We start from the raw sequence: 27,174 nt of genomic DNA on the forward strand, positions 1-27,174 counted from the left end.
GAGAGAGGGATGCAGCACTTGCCCTGCGGAAAAGGTTAAGAGGACACATTTGGGAGCGAGAGAAGCCAGCATTCAGATCACATCTTTGCCAGATGTCGCTGCATTTAGCATGGGGACAGAGCCCATAGCGGGGCAGCAAGGGTTAAGGAGCTGATGCGGGAAAAGGGCTTTGGCAAATGCCTTCCTTATAGTGACCCTTTAATGTGTTCTGATAGTGGCATTAGCAGCTGATATCATTGCATAATACAGCCACTGGCTGCCCATCTGCGAACTAGGCTTCTATCACTGTTGACATTATAAGGTTAAGTGGAGAAAAATTTACAAAATGATTTCAGCTATTCATATAGCTGTTCTTACCTGTGTTCTGGATAAGAGAGAGCTCTGAGTACAAGGCTATCATATACCTCCTACCCCAAAATATGTTGGGGGACACTTTCAGAAGGAAAAAAGAGAAAAGAACAAATGTAGTCTATTAGTTATTTTCCCAATTGCCAGGACAAGTACTTAGCACAAGCCACTTAAGGAAGAATTCATGTAGGCTCAGGGTTTGAGGGTACAGTCCCTTAAGGCAGGGATGGTTCAGTGGGGCAAATGGATTCCTTGCATCTACAGTTAGGGGCAGAGAGAGATGAACACCAGAACCCAGCTCACTCTCTCCTTTTAACTCAGACTAAGACTCCATCCCCTGTGATGTTGCTACCCACAGGCTTTTCTATCTTCAGTTAAACCTTTCAGGAAATACGCTCATAGACCTACCCAGGAGGAGTGTGTCTCCTAGGTGATTTTCAGTTGGCAATCAAGATTAATGACTGCACATGCTAATACTGCCAAGCTAATGCCATTGCCATGATGGGAATTTTGTGCCATGTGCTGGTATGTATAGGGTTGCTCTGGAGGATGTGTGGAAGCTGCACTTAAGATTCTTGTCTTGGAAAAAATAGTATTAGAAATAGAAGAAGGGCTGGAGAGATGGTTCAATGGTTAAGAGCATGTACTGCTCTTCCAGAGGACCTGAGTTCGATTCAGCAACAGCATCAGGTGGCTTAAAAGCATCTTAGGTAAAGCTCTAGGAGGACCTGCCATCTCTGGCCTCTGTGAGCATCTGTACTCAGTGTACACACTCACATATACACATGTACATATACCATGGACACACACACGCCTAAGGTAATAATGGAGAAATTTAAGAAGACCATGGAAAGATTTATAGTTAAAATCATGGATGGCATGTTAAATATTATGACCAAAAGCATTAATAGGCTGTGATATAAATCAGTGGTAGAATACATGATTAGCAAGTGTGAAGGCTAGATTTCTTTGCTAGTAACACACATACACACATATGGGCATGCACGCACACACGTTTCATTAAACAGGACAACGAATCATTACCAGCTGGTCTTACTAATCAATGAGCTCCAGATTTCATGAGAGGTCTTGTCTTGAAAAATAAGGTGGAACATAACAGAAGATAATAAAAATTGAACTCTGGCCTTCATCTGAACATAAACACACACCGACATACACATATACTACACACATGTACATATACTGCCCCACACACAAACACATGTATATTTACCATACACACACAAGTACATATACTATCACACATACACGTATACATATACATATACCACACAAACATACACATATCACACACATACCTTAATATGTAATCGTGTTAATTAATTTGTCTCTTCGGCAAAAGGCATGACAAAAGCCACCAAAAAGAGGAGGGGTTTTGACTGAAGATTCAGAGGGTGTGAGTCCACCACGACAGGGAAGGTCATCCAGTTTTGCCAGGAGTGGGAGATGTCAAGCAGGAAGCAGACATGGGATGTCCCCTTCAAGCCTCTCCCTGCAACATCCTGGACCACAGTCCCACAACCTCCCCAAATAAAGCAGCAGCTGGGAACTAGGTGTTCAAATGTGAGAGTCTTTGGAGGATGCTTCACACTCAAACCGTAATAAAGTATTCTTGAGTAAAATAGAAAGAGAGGTGAGTTTCTATTAGCAGAGAATGGGCCGGGCGGTGGTGGTGCACGCCTTTAATCCCAGCACTCGGGAGGCAGTGGCAGGCGGATCTCTAAGTTCAAGGCCAGCCAGGTCTACAGAGTGAGTTCCAGGATAGCCAGGGCTACACAGAGAAACCCTGTCTTGAAAGACCAAATTAAAAAAAGAAAAAAAAAAAAAAAGAAAATGGAAAGTATCAAATGCCTCACAAAAAAAACCCCAGAAATTGAAATGGTAGCAACATAAGAAAAAAAAATCCATTAACCTCACCGATGAATAAAGAATTATCAGTTGAAATAAAAAAAAAATTGTAAGTGAAATCATTCAATGCATAGTGGGAGGGAGTATAAATTTACATATTCTTCCAAGGAGTGGTTTGATGGTATGTGTGAAAAGCCTTAAATATAAATCATAATTTTTGGTCCAGTAATTCTAATTTTTGGCATTTTCTGATGGAAGTAATTAAAGTTATGCACAAATGATAATTATTGCTTTGGTTTTTATAATAGTGAGAAATTAGGATCACATTAAATGCTCAAATTAGGAAGCCATTTAAATAAATTACAAGAGCATGTCAAGGAAAATATGCAGGAATTTAAAATAATGTTATAAAAGAATAGTTAAGCACCAGAGGGAAAGCTTATAGCACACAGCATTACTAGGTGGGTTGAAGTAGGCTATGTAGCAGAATAAATCACATTTCTCAGAGTAATTTTAAGCATGTATGTTTAAATCTGGAAGAATATAAGCAAAGGTGCTAACCCTGGGCTTCCCATTTTCTGTCATCCAAATGGAAATACTTTCATTATTTTCTTTATTATAGCAGGAGTACAATTTCATTGTACAGAATTCAGTCAGCAGAAAGAAGTAGAAGCGAAAATACTCCATCCTATCCATCATTGCAACTTTAAAAAATAGACTTTGATAATTCTTTGGGAATTTCTTACAATGTCTTTGGATTATATTTAACCCCCACCCCCAGCATTGTTCCCCTTCCAGATCCTCTCCCTACCTCCTCACCAGCTCTCAACTTCCTGTCCTTTTCTCTTTAAAATGACCCACTGGATCCAATCTGTGCTGTCTAAATACTCATGGGTGTGGAACCATCCACTGGAACATGGTTGACCCACCAGGAACCACAATCTTAAAGGAGCCACTGTCTACTACAGCTCCTCAGAGAGGGGGTGGGGTGAGGGCTTGTGAAGCCTTTCCCTCTTCCATGCCAGAACATTGACCAGCTTGATGTTGTTCAGGTCTTGTGCTGGGAAACACAGCTGCTGGGAGTTTCTGAGTGCAATGATACCGTCATGTCCAGAAAACATTGGCTCTTAGAATCATTCTGCTACCTCTTCCTCTGTAGTTCCTGAGCCTGGAAGGGAAGACATGTTATATAGATGTCCCATTTGCAGATGAGCACTTACTTTCTACACTTTGGCCATGCTTCAACTACCACACAAAGAAGCTTTTATGATGAGGACTGAGAGCTGTTTTAATGTATGGATAAAGAGATAAGAATTTAGAGGACAGTTTTATAGAATGTCAATTTATCAGAGCTACCATATAAAAAAAGTAGTAGGTTTACCCCAAAGCCAAGAGCACCCCAACTATGGGTTGTTGGCCAGATTATGGTACCAAGCATATATTAACTCCAGTAGAATAGACCAGAACTAGAAAGTGGTTGGTTACCCTTACAACATTCTTGCCACTCTTGGGCCCAGTGGTATATCTTGCTACTCTGGTTATTATTATAGTTCACAGGGTTCACAGCTGTGCAAGATTGTTGATTACTTCCTCCTCACTCCCCCACAAGCAGATGACACAGCACCTTCTAATACTAAGAAAGCTAGCCAGTAGGGAGGAAGCACCCCAACTTGATCTCTCCACAACCTATTACCAAAGTGCATGGTGTCTTGAGCAATAGGGTCTTACTACCAAGTTCTGGTGGGCAACCAAGAACAAAGCCAATAGCCTGTATTGTTTGGGGTATCTAACCCTGGTCATCTCTCAAGCAGTGGGCTTATGTGTGACTTTATTTATTAAAATGGTTTATAAGTTGTTTAAAGAAGAAGTACCATTTGATAGCCTAGTAGCAACAGGTGTTTATAAAATATGTATGAAAAGAAGAAAATTTAAAAATATGCTCTCCCATGTTTGCTGTTACCTAACAAGAGTGTGGGAAGTTATTATTATTATTTTCTTTGTCTCTGCTTTGGTCATATATTAGTTTTAAAACCTTAAAGTTTAAAAAAAGGGAAGGAAAAGAGGAAGGCAGAGAAGGAACTGACTCTGAAGAACTCTTTAAACTAGAAGAAATACCATTATAACATTCCCTCACTCGCTAACTTGTTTTATAGTCACCAAATAATGTCTAAATGTCTAACGTACATCAGGCTTTGTCATTAACCATGGGACACACTGGTGAGACATCACAAATGCTGGCCCCCTGAGCCTTCCAGAGCTGTGGGGAGAGCCTGACCCTCTGAGAAAGCAAGAGTAGTCACATATAATTGTCAATTAAGAAAGTCTAGTTTGCATTCACGACAATAAGATTGTATACAAATGCAAATATTTAAGAGAATGATTAAGAAAAGGGAACACTAGAAAGATAAATAGATGAGAAGATATACTTGGGAAGTAGAAGCAAGGAAGGAGAGAAAGGAAAATGATACAGAAGTAGTTCATTGTCTTTCTAAGACACGGAGTATAGTTGGGCTGGGGGTGTGGCTAAGTGGTAAAATGCTTGCCTGGCATGCACAGTGCCCTGGGTTCAAACCCCTGGCATTGAAAAAGAAAAATGAGGAGGAAAGGAAGGGAGAAAGGAAGGGAGGAAGGAAGAAAGGAAGGGAGGAAGGAAGAAAGGAAGGAAGGAAGGAAAGAAGGGAGGGATAGAGGGAGGGAGGGGGGAAGGAAGGAGGAAGGAAAGGGAAGAGAGAGTAATTGGTCCATGACTGGCTGACCTGAGAACGAACAGAGGATTGCAGGAATGTGTGCTTAAGGCAGAGACGTTGAAACTGACTTGTTATTTTAATGGTAAGTGGAGACTTACTATAAATTCCAAACTTATGTGTGAATTAACCAATGTCAACAACACATTCCCCTAACTGATTGTAGCACCATGTATTAAGTCTTAGAAAATATCAGAACTGATCCAATACCTGTGACGGACTTCCTAGAAGAATTACTTTACAACCCAGATGTGTACTCAAAGAAACACTTTGTCTTTCAGCTTTAAATGAACCCACCATAGACTATGGCTTCCAGAGACTGCAGAAGGTCATCCCAAGGCACCCAGGGGACCCCGAGAGGTTAGCTAAGGTAAGGTTGCTGGGAACTGACACATGAACATCTTTTTGTAGACACTCAGCAAATTTAGACAAATCCATTTGAAATCAAAATCATTTGAGTCCCATTAAAATTAATTAAGCCTTGAAACTGGCTATGCTTTAGATAACAATATGAACATAAGGTTTCTGCTAATTTTGAAATATATTATGTTTAATATCTTAGGGAATGTGAAATCTGAAAGTTTGGTCTCATAAAACAGATATGCTACAAGAATAGCCAGCTTATAAAACACTGCCAACTGTATAAAGACAAATATTTGCACCATTGCTACAAAGTGTAAAATTCACTCCTTTGTATTTAAACAGCATTTCTATTTAGCTCTAACTTCTGAGACTCATCAATCTATAGGCAAGCATTCATGGAAGACCTACTGTGTGCATAAGAATTTAATGATGCTAAAATGTCTCCATACAAAACTTTTATGGAAGTGGTCATTATGAATGAACTAGCTCAGAAAATGTCACCTTAAATCTGGCTCATGACATCATCATTATTTAAAAATAAGGCCATTTATTTTATTTATTGACATTTGCCTAAAGAGAAACTGCTAGATTTTTTACACTTATATTTGTAGCTTCCAGCATGCAGATTATAAAATAACATTTTCTTTATTCTATATTTGGATAAAAAGCCAAACACCAGTGGCTTCAACAATATACCTTTCATTCCCTCCTGGAAAAGTGCTCAGCCCCATTAAGTCAGCTGACACCTGGACAGCTGCTGAATAACAGTTTAAAAGGCTGTAAAGAAAACAAAATAAAAATGACAACAGCAGATCCCCACCCAAATCAGGAAAAGTGAAAAGAGGAGAGGAGGGATAGTGATTGCTGATTTTTCTGGCTAAAGTGAACAGGAGGAAATATTATTGAAGGAATTCACCTTTATTAGGATAAAATTTGGAGTAGGTATTGCCAAGAGAATTTCAGTGCTTTGTCAACTCCTTGGCAAGCAGCTAAAGTCAGGGCCATCAATCACTTGAAGAATATCTGATTAATTGAGAGTACCAGGGTTTCCAAATACAATGGTCTCAAAGTAGCTTTCAATAGAATATCCAAGACCATATCAATTTGGCGGGTGTTTGGAGTAGCATAAATCATTATGGAGCCATTATATAGTGGTGAGTTCCTACAGCTACACATTTGTAGGATTTGTGAATGTGATTATATCCTATTCATCAAACCTAGCATCAGACGTCCTGGTTATTACATTTGGAGGCGGTGTGTGGACTTTTTGCTTTCATCTATAATTTTCTTGTTTGCCATTTGAGGCTTTATCTTTGATTGTACCTCACCTTATCTTTTTTCCCCTCAGGAAATGCTTTTGAAAAGAGCTGCAGACCTTGTGGAAGCCCTCTATGGCACACCCCACAATAACCAGGTTAGATATCTTCATCTCACTATCTGTTGATTTTGGCTCTTGATTCTGGATACAGTGTTCACCCCAACGTGCCTTTCTGTAGGACATCATTTTAAAGCGTGCTGCAGACATTGCCGAAGCCCTGTACAGTGTCCCCAGGAACCCCAGCCAGATTCCAGCTCTCTCCAGCTCCCCAGCTCACAGTGGCATGATGGGTATCAACTCTTACGGCAGCCAGCTTGGAGTCAGCATCTCAGAATCCACACAAGGAAATAACCAAGGTACTACCCTTCTGAAAGTCTGAGTCCAAATAGGGCTTCTCCATCAAAGGCCACCTTTGCTGGGGTAGGAGGATTTGGAGAGCACATCATAAACTATCCAATGGGGCATGTACCCAGGTAAACTCCACTCTTAGAGAGGGGTTATTTAACCAAGCCAGGCAGTCTGTTTTTAGAGTCTGAGCTTTCTGGGGACTAGGATTTTTTTGGCTAGAAATATTAGCAGGTAAAGTTGACTATCATAAGTTTCAAAGAGTTTAGGCATATGGAAACAAGGCTTACAGCTATTCATTGAATTCATTTTGGGGCTATGTGGTAATCAGATTGAATGACAAAGAAAGCTGGTGGTTCATTTCATGCAACTCTTGGTAACCAGGAGTATTGGCTTAGTTTTACTTGGGAATTTCTATTGTACATTTTCTCATATGGAAATGCACAGCAGTTTATTTAGTGAACTCTATTTTATATAGGAAGTACAAAGATTTGTTTCAGTGAGGTTGATTTCATTAAGAGAGCCATCTAGTCTGTCATTAACAGTTCTTTGAGAAAAATAATTTTCCCAAATAATGTCCTTAACCTTAGATATTTGTTCCTAGTTTTATTTATCCACTATGGTCAATAGAGTAAATTATTTTTCATTTAATGATATATTTTAGACTGTTTTATAATTCATTTTGTGTTTGTTTGTTGGTTGGTTGATTTAAATTTTTTGAGACTCAGACAAGCTAAGTAGTCCAGGCTGGCTTTAAGCTCACTAGGTAGTCAGGTTAGCTTTAAATTTGCAGCAATCCTTCTGCCTCAGATTCTCTAGTGTTGTGATTATAAATGTGAATGATCATGCCCAGCATTTTTTATAAAAATATTTATATATGTACATATATAGAGAAAGATAAGTGTATGTGTGTAATATATGTGACATACACACACATACATGGCATATATAAGCACTCTATCTATCTATCTGTATCTATATAATCTATTTACATGTATTTCAGTTCTGGGAATCGAACCTAGGGCCTTACCTATGCTAGGCAAGTGCTCAATCTCGGAGCTATGTCACCAGATCTAGTCACTTTTAGACATAGTCATCCCCAGAGTTTCTTTAAGGACAGATAATGTGAGCTGGCTCTGTGCCCGGCTTTCAGAACGGTGAGGAAACTCTCCATCCTTCATGTTGCTCATGGCCTGGATGTCTGAACTTGCACGCTGACACTTTGGAGCCCTAGATAGACATAATTCACTGTGCCCCTCAGTACTTTCTGATCAAAAAATGATCTCCAGCCCACACAGAGGATGGTGATACTTTTGAAGTACCATTTCCAAACTGCTCAGCAGAACACACATGGCCCCAGAAACGTTGCTAGGACACCCTCCTCCACTCCCAGGAAAGATTCTGTGGTGTGTTAAATTTACAAAATACTAGATTGGCAAGTTTTGAGCAAGATATTTATTCCTCGGGCCCTTTATTTGACAATCTTCAAAAAAATGGCTTCAATGCACAGCATCTACCCACCTTTCTTTGGCCACTGGATGATATTCTCAGCGATAGGCATTAGTATCTTGTAGAACTCCAGTGTCCATATCCAGTGAGCTTACCACCTCCATGGAGAGAGAGAGAGAGAGAGAGAGAGAGAGGGAGGGAGGGAGGGAGGGAGGGAGGGAGGGAGGGAGGGAGAGAGAGAGAGAGAGAGAGAGAGAGAGAGAGAGAGAGAGATTGCTGGGGGAGAAAGCTAGGTGTGGTGGTACCCAGCTGTAATTCTGAAATTTTGAGCCTGTCTGGGATGCTTAGGAAGTTCCAAACCAGCCACAGAAAGGTAGTGAGATCCTGTCTCAAAACCAAATAAAACAGGGTTGGGGATTTACCTCAGTGGTAGAGCTCTTGCCTAGCAAGTGCAAGGCCCTGAGTTCGATCCTCAGCTCAAAAAAAAAAAAAAAAAAAAGAAAGAAAGTAAAACAAAACAATATAAAGCAAAAGAAGGGGAGGGGAAATACCAGAGGAGTGGCCTGTGTAGAGCAAAGAAGTTAAAAAAGCTGAGAGCTTAGCTATCAAGTACCAGACTGCAACTCAGTAAGGGGATTAAGCTTTGTTTATCTGCAGCATGGACAGTGGTTGACAATAGTTTATCATAAATTCCAAACAGGCAACAGAATTTTTTGAGTGCTTCCAATACCAAGAAGTGATAAATACTTGAGGGGCTGGATGTGCCAGTCACCCAATGTGATCATAGCCCATGGCATGCATAGGTAAAAAAATGGACCGTGGCGCCATGTCAATTACAAATGAAACCTTCCGAGCAAGCTCCACCTCCCACTGTTGCCTGGCAGTGGTGACTTAATGATCGGGGACGGATGTGGACAAACACTATCCACATTTGGCCTGCTGGTGGGTACTGCTTTGTTTACCTGGCCTGTTTCTTCTGTTGTCAAGGATACATTCGCAACACAAGCAGCATCTCCCCGCGGGGATACTCCTCCAGCTCCACGCCTCAGCAGTCTAATTACAGCACCTCCAGTAACAGCATGAACGGCTACAGCAATGTTCCTATGGCCAACCTGGGTGTGCCAGGATCGCCAGGATTTCTGAATGGCTCACCCACAGGCTCCCCATATGGAAGTAAGTGACCTTTGCCATCCATCTGGCACCGTAAGGCTCCCTGCAAGGTTTCACCTGCCAGCCTTTTAGTGGAGAGCTGAGTTCCCAAATGGTATGGACACATGGGAGACGGTCTCATTTCTTAATGAAATGTCCTTCCCGCCTTTTGTTCTCTTCTCTTGGCTGGATGGACTTGGACTCCCAGTGCATGGAAGTCGTCCCAGCGAAAAGGAAACAAAACAATTCCCTTGTATAAAGTATATGTGGCTTGTGCATGTGGAGGAGAGGAACGGAGATTTCATCCCAGCTAGTAGCTTTTTCACTGAGCATTTTTTATTTTAACACTTTTGTGATTTACTTACTCTTTTTTTTTTTTTTAATATGCATTGGTGTCTTACCTGCATGTATGTCTGAATGAGGGTGTCAGATCCTGTGGAGCTGGAGTCACAGACAGCTATGAGCTGCCATGTGGGTGCTGGGAATCAAACCCAGGTCCTCTGGAAGAGCAGCCAGTGCTCTCAACCACTGAGCCACCTCTCTGGCCCCTTCACACGCACTGTTTCATTTCAGGCAGAGTTGGCTGCTGCAGCTACCCTGCCTAGGCACTATGACATGGCAAGAATTTAACTGGCGTAGAATCAGTAGAATCCCATCCCCGCTGCATCTCAATCTGTCATTTTCTTCCGTGGTTTCTTACATATAATCCTCATTGATCATACCCACACCCCATTATCCTCTCTTCCCTCACCACCCTCCCACTAAAGCCTTTCTTCCTTAGAAGTCACGTGTTACTAAGTTTGTTTGTGGACCATTGCATTTACTTTGGATAGCTTGCTTGAGGGAGGGTAATTTCTTTTTGATCAAGGGTAACTCACCAACTGAGGAATACTATTTCCCTTTTCCTGGCAACCATTACCCACCTACAGTTTCTCAGAGTGGGACCCTAACCAGGACATCTGGATTGTGCTCTCTTTGACTTTGTGACATGGCTTTGTCTTCCGTTAAGCACCTCCAGAGAGATGGAAGTTGACTGTGTGTAGCAGCTTGCTGGATTGGGACAGAGCCTCTTACTCTATGGCCTAAGCAGTGAAGCCGGTGCCTTGAGAAGTTGTGAAAACCCATTTGGGTTGCTTTGGGAGCTAAGCTGGGAGCTTACACAAGGGGTCCCTGGAGCCTGAAAGAGTGTGTGTTTTCTCAAACCTACTCAGGGAATACTTGAGGCCAGGGGACATGCTGACCTGGGGAGCCAAAGGATGGAGTGGAGTGTTCTTGAAATGTTGGCTGTTGTCACAAGGCCTGTGCCTGTCCTCTCTTCACCCACAGTGGCTCCCTTGTGCCAGGAACAAGGACGTGTCAAGGACAGCACACAGCTCTGTCAGCCACGGCTCAAGCAACAGGCCTTGGGGACTATTTCTCACTGCCTTCTGACCTTTGGTTTCCTGGGTCCACATATTCCTGAGTTATTTCTGAGCTTTGCCTTTAAGTCATGTAATCAATATTACCCAGTGTGATGGGGATACAGGACCAAGCAACCAAATGCAGCACAGACTCTTTCTTTTAGTACAGCTAACATACGTCCTATGCCTGTTTCTTGTCACATGGCCTAGACTCATCGGAGCAGCTTATGGATTGCTTTGTTTTTAATCTACTTAAAAAAACAAAAAAACCTTATCTTGCCCCAAAATCGAGTGGTAGAAGGACAGTTATCAAACAGCCTATATGGGTGTAACACGGGAACCAAGGGGAAAGTGAGGCCAGAGGGGGAATGTATCTAGCGTAACTGGATCAATCTAAAGATGGGCGTTGATGCTGTTCTGTGCAAAGGGCTGTCGTTTCCCAGCTAACAAAAGGTTATTGCAACGGTTGTCTCCTGTGTCCTCTATCTGTATATAACCTTGTTAGGGAACTCAAAAGAAATGCTGCGACCAGGGGAGGTTTGTCACACACTTGGTCATGAATGAGGTGCCTTGTGTGACAGTGAGGCTCTCCCTTTAACAGACCCACAGGAGCATGACGGCACGAGAGAGGGCCACCGTGTCAACAAAGCTACGCAATGATAATGACAGGGATTCACGTATTTCTCTCTATGGGTTAAAAACCAGCGTAGAGCCCAGGCCAAGCCCTGCAACCACAGCACAAACACAACACTAGTTACTATCACCACTTTCTCTGAGATGAGGAGTTGGCAAATGACCAGCTCCAAGAGTCGTCGTAGGTAAATGACTTAAATGGGACCCAACACTTGGTACCAGAGTCACAACGCTGTGCTCTAAAGTTATTCAGTAATGTGAAGTCTCAAGACTACTTACAATGTATCGTTAGGCCAAAGCAGATAGAATTGTTTTCCTCTGACCAGTCCTTAAATGATTTTTATCAAGTTTATTGTACTTATTTGTGTGTCTGTCTGTGTGTATACGCACATGCACATGAATGCCATGACACACATACAGAGATCAGAGGACAACTTTCAAGAGTTGGTTCTCTCCTCCCATGCCAGTCTCAGGTCACCAGGTCCCTTTACCCACTGAGCCATCTTGCCAGCCCCCATCTGGCCATTTTGGAAATACAGAAATGGCAGTTTCTCATGGTTCAGTCATGTGCTTGTATATATATACAAGGTTGAGCATATGAAATAGTTGTTTTGTAGATTTTAAATAGTTTATTAGTATGTGAATATGCACTCCACAGTGCATCTTATGGAGTTAGCAGTTTGTGCGAAGCAGGTGTTCAGTTGGGTATTATTTGCCTAATGTTTCTTACTAGATAATTCCAGGAGAACCGAATTCTGCCCACTCCATCAAGTGACTTCAGAAAAACAGTTACACCCCAAATCTTTAAGTCACCTGTTAAAATAGGATGACAGGATGGTGTCCTGCCCATTAGGGAGTAAGGAGACCTCAGAGGACCCCCCCCCCCATCACCCTGCGGTCCTGAAAGTAACCTCTTGCACGTTGATTTCTGGAGGGTCTGAGGGACCTGACTGTGAATGGGATTCGAAGCGGTGCATTCGTTATGATCAAATTCGCTTGTTGTAAAATCCCAAATCCCCAGTGGGGTTCATTACGATAACACCTGACCTATATTTCTAACCAGTGAGGTCTTCACTTCTCTGGGAAATATTTTTTAAAGCCCAGGGGGAAAGATTTCGTCAGTTCAATTGCTTATGTCTGAAAACACAATACTATGTGGCGGTGGTTTTTTTTTTTTTCCTTCTAATGAGCCTGATGTGGCTGGACCACGCCACGGGGCAATCACTCTCCAGAAACATTAAAACAAGAGAGCCAACACTCGCTCTCTCTGTCAAGTCTGCCTTGCCTTATGGCCAGCACAGAGCCCCACATCTTCCCTGAGTTTGTTCACCCTCCTTCAAAAACGGCCCAACAGATGTTTTTTCAATCTTACACACAAACTTCACTTCCTGGCGGTAGCTGTGTGTGCCAAGTTCCAGCTCGGTGCACGTTTTTATGCCTGGACTCTAAGCCCCTGACAATAGGGGGTTCTAATGAAATGCTGACAGACCCCCTGAGTGCCAGCAACTGCGTTGGCTGGATGCAGATGCCAAGGAGGGTCTGTGAGTTCCAGCAGGGGTTAAGCTGGCCAATCAATCCTTGTAAGAAGAAAAGCGATTTTTCTTTAACTCCCAGGTTCACACAGATTTCTGGGCCAGACGTGCTTGCCTTGGCCTTGGCCTCTAGCCACAGATGGAAAGGTGTCCAGAGACATTCTCAATTGGAAGTCTGTGTGATCAGCTTTCCCAAAACGGTGCACTCCACTGTCCCCAAACATGGTCTACTCAACAAGCCTGCAACACCCATGGGGACCATGTCTTCCAAACAGAATAACCATCGAGCCAACCCAAAGCATGGGGCAGAGTCCATTCAGGCAGGCGTCCAACGACTTTACTTGCAGTCTAGATCGTGCCCTGCACTTCAGTATTTTTATATTTTTAGAAGTAAATGATAAGACATTTTCTGTGGTAAAGCATTCAATGACTATTATAGAAAATTCCAAACATAGGGAAATGGTTTTTAAAAGAGAGAAGACTCCCTCCCTGAGAAAAGCAAGCTCAACAGTTTGATGTGTCTCAATTGCATTTCTTAAGTAAAGAAAAAACAAATCCTGCAATAGTAAATTCTGACTCTAGACATTTTGAAGAGCATGTATAGGCCCAAAAGAAAGAAAGAAATGACATGCTATGTCTGTGCAGGTATAACCACTGTTGTTGCTGTTGTCTTTGTTTTGTTTTGTTTTTGGTAGTACTGAGGGTCAAACCCAGATCCTTGTACATGTTAGGCAAGTGTTCTACTGCTGAATGAAATCCTCAGCCCAGCAACAATTAACTTTGAAAATACATCCTTATGGTCATGACAGACACACTTTGGAAACTCTGACTGGGAGTATGCAGGAAGGTACATGAGAGGAGGGCGGGAGGAAGGCAGACAAATTACTAATGTCATGGATGTGACACCAGGCTCTAAGAAGCCCTTCAGTGCTACAAACATAAGTCCTGAAACTGGAGAAGAGAAATTAGTGACATTTACCTTAAAAAGTCAATTACTGGTTTAGCAGGTAAGAGCGCTTGCTTTATAAACATGGAGACCTGAGTTCAAATCCCCAGAATCTAGTGAAAAGCTTCCTATGGTAGTGTGCCCATAACCCCAATATTTCCTGGGGAGAGGGGTCAGGTAAAGACAGGAGGATTTGCTTGCTACCCACCTAGATTTGTGTTCAGTGGAAGACTTGTCTCAAGGGGTTGAGGTAGAGAGAGGTAGAGCAGGATACATGATATCATCATCCGGTCCTGTGTGTGCTTTGACACACACATCTCCGTATACATGAGTATGTATGTACATCACACATTCTCTCTCTCTCTCTCTCTCTCTCTCTCTCTCTCTCTCTCTCTCTCTCTCTCTCTCTCTCTCTCTCTCTTTCACACACACACACACACACACACACACACACACACACACACACACACCACCACCATACTGCTTTTCACAGGTATTTGAGAGTTTGTTAGTGTCTTGATGTTTCTATTGCTGTGATAAAACACTGTGACCAAAGACAACTTGGAGAACAAAGGTTTTATTTCATTTTAAAACTCTCAGGTCACACTCCATCTCTGAGAGAGGTTGGGCCAGGAATTCGAGGCAGGAACTGAAGCAGAGGCCCTGGAGGAGTGCTGCTCTCAGGCTTGCTCTTTGTGACCTACTTTACTATAAAGCCCAAGGCATTGGTCCAGTGGCAGAATAACTTACAATTGTCTGGACCCTCCACCATCAATCACTATTCAGAAAATGACCCACGAACTAGTCCATAGGCCAATCTGATGGGAGCATTTCTTCAACTGAGGTTCTCTCTTCCCAAATGACTCCAGCTAGTGTCAAATTGATAAAAACAAAAGCATAAACAAAACTAACCATAACAATTATCCTCTGTTTTTCTTTTACCTAGAGGAATTAACAGGGAAGTTAATTTCTAGGCCATAAAGAGGACAGTGGACCTTTTGCTAATGACCGTTATTTCATACCCACCCCATGGAAAGGATATTTTCCCATTTTGTAATATCAGAGCTTTAGTTTCTCCTATGTCACAAGTCATATATGTTCATCATAGAAAATTCTGGAAATTCAGACAAATGAAAGGGATACATTTGAAAATACAGTTTTGTCAATCAGGGGTATCACAGATCAAGTGTTTATCCCATCCCTCCACACTTTGCTTCCTATGTTTTTTTTTTCTTTAGGTAGAAGCTGGGTTGATGTCTATATTGACGTGTATATATATTAGTGTATAATTTCATCTGAAGAGGGTACTCCAGCACTGTTAAATATTCTTCTCAAATATTAGTTTAAATGTTTAACATTCTATTGTATGGACTTAATATGCTTTACTCTACTATGGGTCATATATTTCCCAACTTCTTATTGTTGTAAAAAGTCCTTGAATCTTCTTCTTCTCGGCACATCTGTGACCATCCCTTTGAGATTAATTTCCAGAGATTAAATTAGTGGGTCAGATGATCTGAACATTTGAACACACTTTGCTATGTATTGCCAAAGTCCCCTGGAGGGACGACTCTCTCCTCAGGAAAGAGCCTGAGTGCACTTCCTTGTCTGCTGGTCTCTTTTTAGTTGTTAACCATTTAATAAATGAAAAATGGCATTTTGTTACCATTGACATTACTGTTTTATAATTCTTCAGTTGGAATAATACTCCTGTTCGGATCTCTCGGCCATTTCATTTATGTTATTTGCCTATTTTCTATTTTTTTTTCCTTTTCCTAATTAACGTAGAGCAAGCAACACATTAGCTGTCAAGGGCATGACACAGCTAAGTTCATATTGCAAACATTTTTCTTGATTCCTCATTTGCTCCTTGTGCATATGTGAGTCACAGAAGCTTTTTCATTGTGTGTCAACTCTGTCTTTCCAGCTTCTGTTGTGACTTTGTGGGTGAAATAACTGTGAAAATTACATAACCTTTTGAGGTGTCTACTGTGACTTTCACAGCTTTATTTTTGCAAGTAACTCCACATCTACTTAGATTTGCTTTCACATCAAACCCAAGATAGGACCCTAAATTTTATATATTTAATATCCCACTGGTTAGTGAATTAGCTTATGCCTCAGTTCCCAGCACCATGACATGCACTACTATCTTTATTAACCATTAGGTCTCATATAACCATGTCCATTCTGGACTGTTTCCCCACAACTATTTGTTTACCTAGTTGATGGTATAATGCAGGTTTATATTGACCCCATCCTTTAGTATCTAACATCAGTGCTCTCCTTGTCCACAAAGCTTTCTTCTTATAGTGTGGTTATTGAAATATATAACAGTTACGTTGGCTGAAATGCACAGAATTCCTTTAAGCCTTCTGCTTTAAATGGTTTAAGTTATGGTTTACGTTGGGTGCCATTTGTCATTTTCACAGAGGGTTTTGAGAAGTGTCTTTACAAGGGTTTGCACCTGTCAGCTCTGCCACTGCTCTTTTGTGTCACTTGGTAAAGTTTCTCCTGAGAAGCTGCTGTGGCCCGAGTCACCCTGTAGATTGAATCAGCATGTTAGGAAAAGTATTTGTAAGAATGAGATACATGCTACGCATAAGTGGGATGGCATGTGTATATATGTGTGCGTACATGTGTGTACTTGTGTATGTGTGTAAACGTGCATTTTTGTATACATGTTTTATGTGTGTGTGCACATATGTGTATGAGTGTGTTATGTGTGTATGTGTGTCTACATGTGTGCAGGTGTGTGTACATGGGTGTATGTGTGTGTGAGTGAACATATATAGATTCTGCTTACACTTGGAGAACCTTCTCTGGTTGCTTGCACAAGATCAAGCTAGTGAACACTCCTTCATGGAGTGGGAGGGAATAATCAACCCCCCACCTCCAGTTGAGAAGCCATTGACAACTGATGACTTCTGGGGAAGGGAAAGTGAGTTTTCATTGAGGTGTGACCCCTGGAAAGTTGACCACTATTTAGTGGGTGGCCTCCAACCCATGAGCATGTGAGCAGCACAAATTGGACTAGGTAGATTAATTTTTAAAAAGACATGAAGTTTGGAAGGGTTGTTGAGGTAGATCTGGGGGAGTTAGATGGAGGAATGGAGAGTAAATAATCAAAACATACTATATGCATGTATGAAACTCTCAGAGTTAGTAATAATATCGTATTTTTTTAAAAAAAGAGCCTTCTCTGTTATCATGCTTAAGTGAGGTTCTTGCAGCAACAGAAACTAGGGTGTCATTTTGGGGTCTACATTGAGGATTTACTGTTGTAGAAGTTAGACCATGGTCAGAGCCAGAGCCCCTTGCCTCTCAGCCTTTCTTTGGCCTCTAAATCTGATGTTAAGGGAAGGGGGGAGCATTTTTATATATTGCTTTATATTTCATTGATGGTAAAGCCAAAGCTAGAGGAGGATATTAGACTTGGAACCATAAACAAGATCCATTCCTAATGATGAGCTCCGCCTCTTGTATGGTCCCGTGAATCATTCCAGTTCCTCACACATTTTCATCCTCAAGCATGACATGAACTTCCACCCCCCTTTCCAGTGTCTTTCTACTTGTATTTGCAAAAATGGTGGAGATGGACTCGGGTGTGTCTTTCTTCATAGCTTTTAAAATCAGTATTGCCTGAGCGTAAGTATTCCTTAGAATGAAGCTCTTCCTTTCCTTTCTTTTCTTTGGATAACTGTGGCTTATGACTCTGCTGTAAAGATGTCATACCTCAGGGTACCAAAGCTCTGACCTTCAAGTCACCTCACCCTTAGCTGCTGCTGCTCCCCATCTCATTCGCTCCCTGTGAGCAAGCTTAGCAATAAATAATAAGACCTCCTCTCTGATGTAACTTGGTGGAGTATGTGCCATGAGAAGGTGGGGCCCTTCACTGTTTAAACTGCCTTTATTTTTCTTGGAAATCACCACCCTTAGCCTTTGGCTTTCCTTAAGTCATTATTTAATATTAATATTGTTAATATTGGTGGTTTTTCTCTGAGCACTATGTCAGGGGAGACTGAATTTCAGCTTTATTTCCCAACTGCACTGAGAGTCCAGAGAGGGAGGTGATCTTCTGAATGTTAATGAACTCCTATATGGAGTGAAGCAGTGGCCCATGGGGGGGGCAGTCTGCTGATCTTAGCCCTGGACGTCAAACCCCTAGGGCATGGGAGTTGCCAGGCAGCTCATAGCTCCAGATAGGACTTCTTTTTAGGGTGAAAAGACGTTTCCCATGCTGCATAGATTTTTTTTTTTTTTCTCTTGCCATTTCTGTCATGAATGAAGATCTACCACATCTTATATCCCATCCCTACCTTGATGCCTGCCTTCCTGGACTCCTGGTTGGAAAAGTGGTCTGTCTTCTCACATGGCCTTCCTTTCCTCTAATGGCATAATCACCACAGTAGTTGTTTCGTAGTCTATTCTGCCTAGATGGGGGAAGAATATTGTCATGTTCGACATTTTTTTTCTGATTTCTCTCTTTTGTTTCATTGGCACACAGCTATTGTATGCAGTACTCAGTTTCAGATAGATAGTTCTTTCAAGACCCTTGATCACATTCCTCTCCCTTCTGCTTCTGTGCCATGCATACGCTCACATACATATACATGCATGCATAGAACGACTTTATGTATCTCTAAACAACTGTAGGTACTACAACTGAGAAAACACATGCTATTATCTCTTTGCATCTGATTTATTTTGCATAACATGATGGTCTCTGGGATCCCAATCAGAAAATAGACTAATGTGATACCTGATAATTCTCTAAAGATGTATGAATGGGTGTACCATACCTGTGAAAAAATTTCCACTACCTTAGCTGTAAGGTAAATGCAAATTAAAACAATATTGAGATTCTCTCTCACCCCAGTCAGAATGGTTATCACAAGGAAAATAATAATAGCAGATAATGGCAAGGAGGTGGGGGTGGGGTGGGGAAGGAATGCTTACCCCTGACTGGTGGAATGTAAATTGACCCAGTCACTATGGAAGTCGGTATGAAGGCCCCTCAAGCTTATCGTTGTTTTTAATCACTGGAATCTGGACCAATTCCTGGGAGTTAATAATTTCTCAAGCAAATGGTATTAAAAAAAATGGTTTCATGATGAGCCCCCATCCTAAAGAGTATCACGCCTTCATTTCCAGTCATGTCCTCCAGCCCCACCGTCGGCTCCTCCAGCACGTCCTCCATCCTTCCATTCTCCTCTTCCGTTTTTCCTGCTGTCAAACAGAAGAGTGCCTTTGCCCCTGTCATCAGGCCCCAAGGCTCCCCTTCGCCCGCCTGTTCCAGTGGCAATGGAAATGGATTCAGAGGTAAGTGAAGGGACCACTGTAGAGGCGCATGTGATCCAGGTGTCCTGGGCCTGCAAAGAAAGGGCAAGCATCCCAGCTTTACTCTGTAGCTCTGAGCACTTGCCTACAGAGGGCCTGGAACTGCCATGGTGGGTCATGGACGGCAGAAGTGCTGGCCTGATGCTTCATCTAGTGCTGGGTTAGTATGGAGGGTGAGTGGGGTCAAGCCGAGCATCTGCAGGACATGGAATTAGCAGTGGTAGAGCCACATGTTCACCCCAGGAACATCTGGGCAGCCCAGAATTTTGCTTTCCATCAGGCCATTCACTGTTTCTGGAAGACTGACCTCTTCACGTACCTTGTGGTTATTTCTTATCTAGCTGGCTTACCATCTGCACTTCATGTTCACTCTCATGGTACATGTGGAAGGGTCCATCAGGAGCGAAAACTCTGGTTATATGCTAGCCAAATTGATAACAGGTGCCCGATCCAGGGGTGAAACAGAGAAGGAAGAGGAAAAAGCCATACTGTTTCTAAGAATAAAAAATTAATATCACCCGTCAAACCCACTTTTGAGCAAGGTCCTAAAATGTGAAATGACATGACATAGCACAAATGTGATGAGTACATGAGAATCTAATCATTCCTCTGAGAATGGGAGGCAGCTGATGGCAAGAGAGCAAATTGGAAACTGCTGAGCACCATGGCTCACTGGTGACCCACATTATTTTTGGCTGTTTCTCATGTCTTGACATGAAAACATTTATGACAGGCAGCGTTGGTCAGCAGAGCTTTGTGGGGACCTAGGATGGGCTGTGCCATTCTGGGGCCCCCAGCCCTTGCTTAAAGTAGCTTGCTGAAAGCATGTGTTCTAAATCTTTGGGGAATACCTGTGAGGGTAGCTGAGAGAACTTGAAAGGCATGTTAGGTTTCTGTGACTTTCACCCCTAGGGACTGTGACATTTTGACAGAGATGACAGAGAAACTGTCAAAACCATTACTGGAAATCCAGCTCTCAGAATAGCCACTGAAAATTCCTCTCAGTAGGCTAGGCTGCTGGAGCTCCATGCCACCCAACATGTGGGTAGTTGGAAACATCTGTATGTTGGATGAAACTTTTTTTCATCCAGATGTCTAAGCCTTAAGGGAAACAGCACAGCATGTAACTAAGTGTCTCCAACCATCCTGTCTCTCATCAAACACCCCTTGGCTCCATCTTGTCACTCAGAGCAGGATTAGAACTTTCTCCATGAGGGTCATGTTTACATCCTGGGAAATAAACACCACGGGGGACATGTCTACTGGGACCCCCTCCTCACACCCTGTTGGTGAGGATGTCTCTGCTCTCTAAGTTTCCTGCCTTCATTCATCAACTTTAAGCTGAAGGGAGAGTAGAGTGAGGAGGAAGTGGAGGCCCTGGAATCATGATCCACAGTGTAGACAATACTCCTTAAAATTTGTCCTGTAGACAAGGCACTGCGCTGAGTGCTCCACATAGACCTCCTCCTTCGGATCATGCCCGCCCCCCTTCCTTAGCTGAACAGCTGATTTGAGGCTTCACAGCAGGTGGCTGATGACTTGAATCCAGGCACTCAGCCTCTAGAACCTATGCTCTGACAGCAGCACAGTCTCTCTAGAAACAGTTATGGTGGACTTCCTCTGTTTACCCACCCTTCATTCACATCTACTTTGCCACCAGGACGGAGGTAGGGCATCACTTTTTTGTAAAATGCCCAAAGTGAGAAGGAACCAGACAGAGCAGGTAAGCCTCTCTCCACCATGAAAGTCATCAGTGAAAATCCCCCCACTCCCCGCCCAAGAATTTCTATCTTTCTGTTTGTTGGCTCTGGTTTCTCTAAGTACAAAGTGAAAGTCACCAGCTAGCAAAATTCCAACCCATCTAGTGTTGAGTGGATGAATGAAGTCTGCTGTTGTGAGATTTGGGGCACCTGTGACCTTTATAAGGGAGGAAGGGCCAAAGAGCATGGAATGTAATAGGGGAGGACAGGAGTCAGGCTTCTTCCTCCTAAACACCACAGTTACAGCATTTTCTGTCCCCCCTCTGCCGCACTCATGAAGCATTTACAGTTGATGAATATAGATTGTCAAGGTGATATTATATGCTGTGTGTCTGATTCATTTTTTAGCTCCCTCCAGAAACAAACACACACACACACACACACACACACACACACACACACACACACACACACAGGCTTCCTACACTCCTGGATAATTACAGCAGTTGTTATATATCCAAGTCATCAGGGAGTGTCCAGAATTGAACTGCCTTTATTGAAAACTTACATCGATTCAATATATAGTAATACAGGCAAAAATAATTAAGGCTTTGCTAGCTGTGTAAGACCTTAATCCAGATCTCACAAACATTCAATAAAGGCTGTATGGGCAGGGAAACAGACAGCTGACAATTTTGCCCGAGAGAACTAGCTGGGGTAGAGAAAGGGGGGGGATGGGAGAGGGATACAGGAAGGGAAGAGAAAGAGATGAGGTTGGAGAGAGCACAAACAGCCAGCATTTTGTCTATTTTCTTGGAAGCATCATGATGAGCATAACTCAAAAAGATGTTTGTGTAAGAGTCGTTTTTCCCCTCCATGCAATATAAAAAAGAGAAATCCAGGAATCAAATGTCAGAGATGGTTGGAAGTTTGGATACGAGGGAACTCTGTCATTTTCCAAATCTGTAAAAATTCTCTGGGCTCATTACAGCGCAGCAAGGACAGAGGCATGTGTTTTGCTATGTGACCCCTCACTTCATTCATGCCCCACACAGGGAGAAAACACTGGACTTGATTCTACCCAGACAAATGCCCTTTACATCCTCTTGCTAGATGGAGGAGGCAGTGGATGGTGTATTTGGGTATGGCATGGGGAGTGGGGACTAGGTTGACTCCCAAACTAGTAATGGAGTCTTTTCCAAAGACCAGCATTTCTAGGTGACTATCCCCACACACCACCAGTGAGTTCTAAATAAGGATGAACTACTCTTTTTTTAATAAAAAATAAAAAAGCACTAATCCAATATAGAGGGGGATGTTCATGAAGACACTTAGGTGGAGATAAAACCTTGGTTTGTTATAACCAATGCCCAAGAAGCCAATAGGCTCAGTACCTTGGAGTTTCCCTTCTGGTTCCACCCAGTGATGTGGGACATGTCTATTGCAATTTGGTTTACATGTTTACTTCTGTTGTCCTAAGATGACCTATTGATACACAGAAATGGTAAAGTGCTTGCCCAGCACACATGGGGACCTGATGTAGGTGGCCAGCACTGAAGCTTCTGGTAGCCCAGTCCTGGAGAAAACCCACTCACATATGAACACCTCACCAGCTCCCTGGGTTGTGTTAGACTCTATTGTTCCCAAATGTGCCCTCCTCCCTATGATCAACTTTTCCAAAAAAAAAAAAAGTCTTGATGTTTCAATCTGTGTCACTCTTTCCTTGCAGCCATGACTGGACTTGTTGTACCCCCAATGTAAAGCAGAGGAAGAACTGCTTTCTCATAGCACAAAACTACTTATTCCGATGGACCAATTATGAAGGAAGCACTCTGAACTCGCTGGGGAGAGTTGCACCCCTGAGTGGCCATGTTGGACAGATTTGGGAAGGCAAAGAGCCACCATCTTGGTCTCATGTTCCTCATGAAGCTTTGACAGTAACTACACAAACTGACCCTTTTGGAGACAAGGACAGAAAAATGTCATTGATGTGGTCAGTGCTCAGAGCAGAAACGAAATTCTTTGTTATGAACATTATGAAAACCACCTTCCTATGTTTGTAAAATATTTAAGAAAAACATTGGCAAACATTCATGCTTAATATTTTGGATACTATTTGTTTTTCTTTGTAGGAAAAAAGTTGAAAGTTTCTATTTTCTATGAATCCTTTCAGATACCAATTTAGTTTATGCAGAAAAAAATTGAACAAAACAGGGTACCAGCATGGAAGACTTTCTTAAAAATGAAACCTGAATTGAATGAGGAAATGTTGTATGTGTGTTTGCTTATACTTTAAGCTCTTTAAAAAAAACAAAAAAGGGAAAAAAATTTAAAATGTTTTACAGTTATTTAAATAAATAAACGTGTAACTTATTGTAAGTAGAAGTAGAAATTAAGACTTTTTTTTTTTTTTTTTTTTTAAAGAAGAGAGGAATCTCTCTTCCTGATGTAAAATGAAATGGACACAAACATGTAGTGACAAGTTTTAAAGGTGTGTGGTTATTACAGTTGCTTATTAGATTCTTATCCTACATCCTGCATCCACTTCTTTTTCCATCCTTTTATCGATCCATGCACAAGAACATTGTAACTTGTGCAGATTCCCACAGAACAACCCACCGCAAAACCAGACTCAGAGAAACACTGGAACACAAGCACGAACACCCCGAGCCATCACCTCCTTCCCAGACCTGCTTTCTAAGCAGTTCACAGATCGGTTGTGGTGTCCACTCCCGGTGAAGCATTTCTGACACTGCATTCTTTCCTGAGCAGTGCAGGGAGTGCCTGTGCTTCCACCTCACTGCTGACCGTCCCTAGAAAAGAACAGGCTATCTCGCCTCCAAGAAGGGCCAAAGCCATGTAACTAGGTGGACCACAGGCTCTTCAGAATGTTTCCTTGACAGAGCCTTACAATCTTTCCTCTTCTGGTGCCTGATTGAGGCATGGAGTCAGGAAGCTCCACAGAACTTTGCAGAAAGAGGTTGGGGTGGTTGGTGGGCCATGTTCCTTGGACTCTTAAGACTCAGTCTTCGACTATTTCCTTTCTATGCCAAGTTTTCCTTTTATGCTATTAAACTTCCCCAGAAGAACATGTATCTTCCCTGTTTCTGGGAAGAGTGGGATGGGGTGTAGAAGAGAGAACACAAAAATCCCTAAGCCTCTTTCCTTCTGCCCGAAGACATGGGCATTGGGATTCCTGGGAGATGAGTGGCAGCTGTGTTCTAAGCAGTTACCCAGCCTGCCTTGGGAGCCCTGTGTAGCCTACCTAGTTCTTAGTCGGGGGAAGCCCTGCCATAGTTGCTAACCGTGGTAGACTCTTGAAGATGTGTGTGGTCCTGGAGGTACATCTAGACTTGCGTGGCTTGCCAATAGGATGTCATGAGTTTCCTGGTCAGGTGTCTTCTCTTTGATTCCACAGACTTAGCTTGGGGTTCTTGGTTAGGCTTCTAGCATTGGAAATTGATACAGCTTTCATAAAAAACAAAAACAAAAACAAAAAACAACAACAAAAAAACATCTTTAGTGCTTCTGAGCCAGTTCTAGATGACCCTCTCAGTGCCCCACTGGTACATGTCCTCACTTACCCAGCCCTCAGCTGTCTTGTTTGTCTTTAGTTTGCTCTGGAATTACCCAGTATGACGCCTATTTTTTTTCCTATGCACATGAGAACCCACAATTTTAGAAACCTGGCATGCTCATAACTACTGCTGACAGTCCTTCATAGACAGGGCTCACAGCGCCAAAATATACGGAAATGCATGAGAAAAGCTTCCCTGGCTAACAATCCGGTACCAGGCAAAGAATGTGTGGAATACAAACTTACCATCCCAAAACGGAGGCAGAACACCACTCAGCATGTGTAGACCTGGATTTGAGCCAATCCAACATAAGGACTTGGTTTTTTTGTTTGTTTGTTTGTTTTGTTTTGTTTTTTTAAGTAGCATAGCTTTTAGAACCTGTGACTTTCTCTTGCATGAAGATTAGTGCAGTACTGTCTTCAGAGTGATCGTAGACGCTGTCAGTAGCTTACACCAACTGTGTGTAACTAAATACCGGACATCTTTGACCATTCACTAGGACCTCGGCAGCCACAGTTCTATTTAATTGTACAAACGTGTGTAAGGATTATTTTTAGTGTACTAATAAATTAAAAACAAAGCCACTCTGTCCTCTTTAGTCTTTGCTATTAAATGATTCTGGCCCCAGGTTATTTTTGTGCCACTTGGCAGACAAGTATCTCTATAGGTAATGACAAAATTCTGTTCTATTTTTGAGAGGAGCTGTGTAAAATTTTTCATTTAAATGGATAATTTACTGCATTATTTATCTCATTTGTAACAGCATTGAAATTTCTTCCCATTTTTTTCTTTGCACATTTCAACATGCATGGTTTAAAAACCATTATCTTTACCTTTTGTACAGTAAGGTCTCATTTCCAAACTGTATAGTTTTGTTGGTTTTTGCTTTGTCGGTTACAGACAGTATAAAGTTGCTATGCACAGAGCTTTTTGTAAAGACAGCTTTTTTTTTGTTTACTGTTTTTAATGGTCTTCCTTATGAAAGAATATCTTGTTTGTAAAATGAATATGTCTACTTCAGTTTTAAACTTTAAATTATCCTAACAAAAAATAAAATTTTTGTACTGTAAAAATAATCTTTGCTTTTTTTGTGAGAGAAATTTAGTTTGGGAGTTGTTCTTGATTTGGGGAGTTTCCTTGTGAGTTCCAGTCACTCAGCTTTTCTTCTGGTTCAGGAAAGCTTACCAAACTTTTGCTTAAATAAGAGTGTGATATCAAGGTGATAAATTAGAGATGATATTAGGCCAATTTTCTGCATGTGTTTGTCTTATGTCCATAGCCCAAATTCTTCCTTAATCCTCCCCAGACTCAAGTGATCCTGTTTGCTCTGTTGGATATGTTGGACACATGGTGTTCTTGAGGTTGGTAGTCTACTACGGGCTGAAATCATCTATTGAACAATATAAATTGATACATTGGACACTGGTTGAAGAATTGGGGCCACAAAAGCTCAATGCCTATCCTTAAATCACAGGAAAGGAGCAAGACATGTTTCCCTGGAAAGCAACAGTCAGAGGAAGACAGGAGGGCTGGCGGCCTCACAAAGGCTGGGTAATTCAGCAATAGCTTTTCATGACTTTTGGATGCCTGGTTTTCCCACCAGCCAACGGAAGGAGCAAAGAGCCTCAGCATTCTCAGATTCTCATCTTTAAAAAGGAGGGATTTCAGTGTTTGGGTTTGCCTTGAGGTCAGTCATCATTGGCATCTCAAGGACCAGAGGAGAGAAGCAGGCAGAGGACAAGGTTTGCTCTGGCTGTTTGTAGACAGAAGAATGAATAACAAAGGGACCATCATTTAGCCTTGTGCCCTTCAGTCCTGTGAAGGTTGGGGTAGAAAGACAGACCGGGCCTGAGAGGTGGTTTGCCGGCATTCATGAGCATGGTGGAGAGTGGTCCATGCAGGGAAGTCATGGTCCCAGTTCTCAGGAGAGGACGAGTCCCAACAGTTTATGTTTTCTCCAATTAAAAAGTTAGTAAGGATTTTTTTTTTTAATTTTTATTTTTGTCACAGGCTGGAATACCTGCTTGACTTTTGAGGACAAAGCTCACATTTTTTTTTTTTTTTCAATTCCAGATTTTTGCAAGTCCATGAAAACCTGCTTTTAAGACAGGGCCAAAATGACTTCTAGTATCAAATCCAACTATTTACTGTTTCTGAAGTGAGAAAGAGCACAATGGTCACATATAATTCTAAGTGCTACAAAGACTGAGGCCGCAGAAGTTTGAAATGTGGTGACCATAAAACCTCAAAAGGTCCATTCAGCAGGGAGCCTGGGGGGGCTTGCTGCTCTTACAAAGAATCCAGATCCGGTTCCCCACACCCACAAAAGATGGTTCACAATCATCTGAAACTCTAGCTCTGGGTATCCAATGCCGTCTGTGGCTTCCATGAGTACCCACACACATGTACACATACATGGGTGTATGCTCACACATAGACAGATTATAAAAAGTAAAAGCT

General features: G+C 42.1%; 1 protein-coding gene across 1 annotated transcript in view; it reads left to right on the plus strand.

Moving 5' to 3' along the window:
- Positions 1 to 23,410, plus strand: part of Ebf2 (EBF transcription factor 2) — a 197,322-nt gene extending 173,912 nt beyond the window's left edge. Inside the window, exons 11-16 of the mRNA XM_036199283.1 lie at positions 5,243 to 5,331; positions 6,673 to 6,738; positions 6,821 to 6,998; positions 9,424 to 9,609; positions 19,251 to 19,418; positions 22,866 to 23,410. Of these exons, the coding sequence (XP_036055176.1) occupies positions 5,243 to 5,331; positions 6,673 to 6,738; positions 6,821 to 6,998; positions 9,424 to 9,609; positions 19,251 to 19,418; positions 22,866 to 22,897 (719 nt within the window). The 3' untranslated portion in view covers positions 22,898 to 23,410. The remainder of the gene's footprint in view (positions 1 to 5,242; positions 5,332 to 6,672; positions 6,739 to 6,820; positions 6,999 to 9,423; positions 9,610 to 19,250; positions 19,419 to 22,865) is intronic.
- The last annotated feature ends 3,764 nt before the right edge of the window (positions 23,411 to 27,174 follow it).

Source organism: Onychomys torridus, chromosome 9 (assembly GCF_903995425.1).
Source record: "Onychomys torridus chromosome 9, mOncTor1.1, whole genome shotgun sequence".
Lineage (NCBI taxonomy): Eukaryota > Metazoa > Chordata > Mammalia > Rodentia > Cricetidae > Onychomys > Onychomys torridus.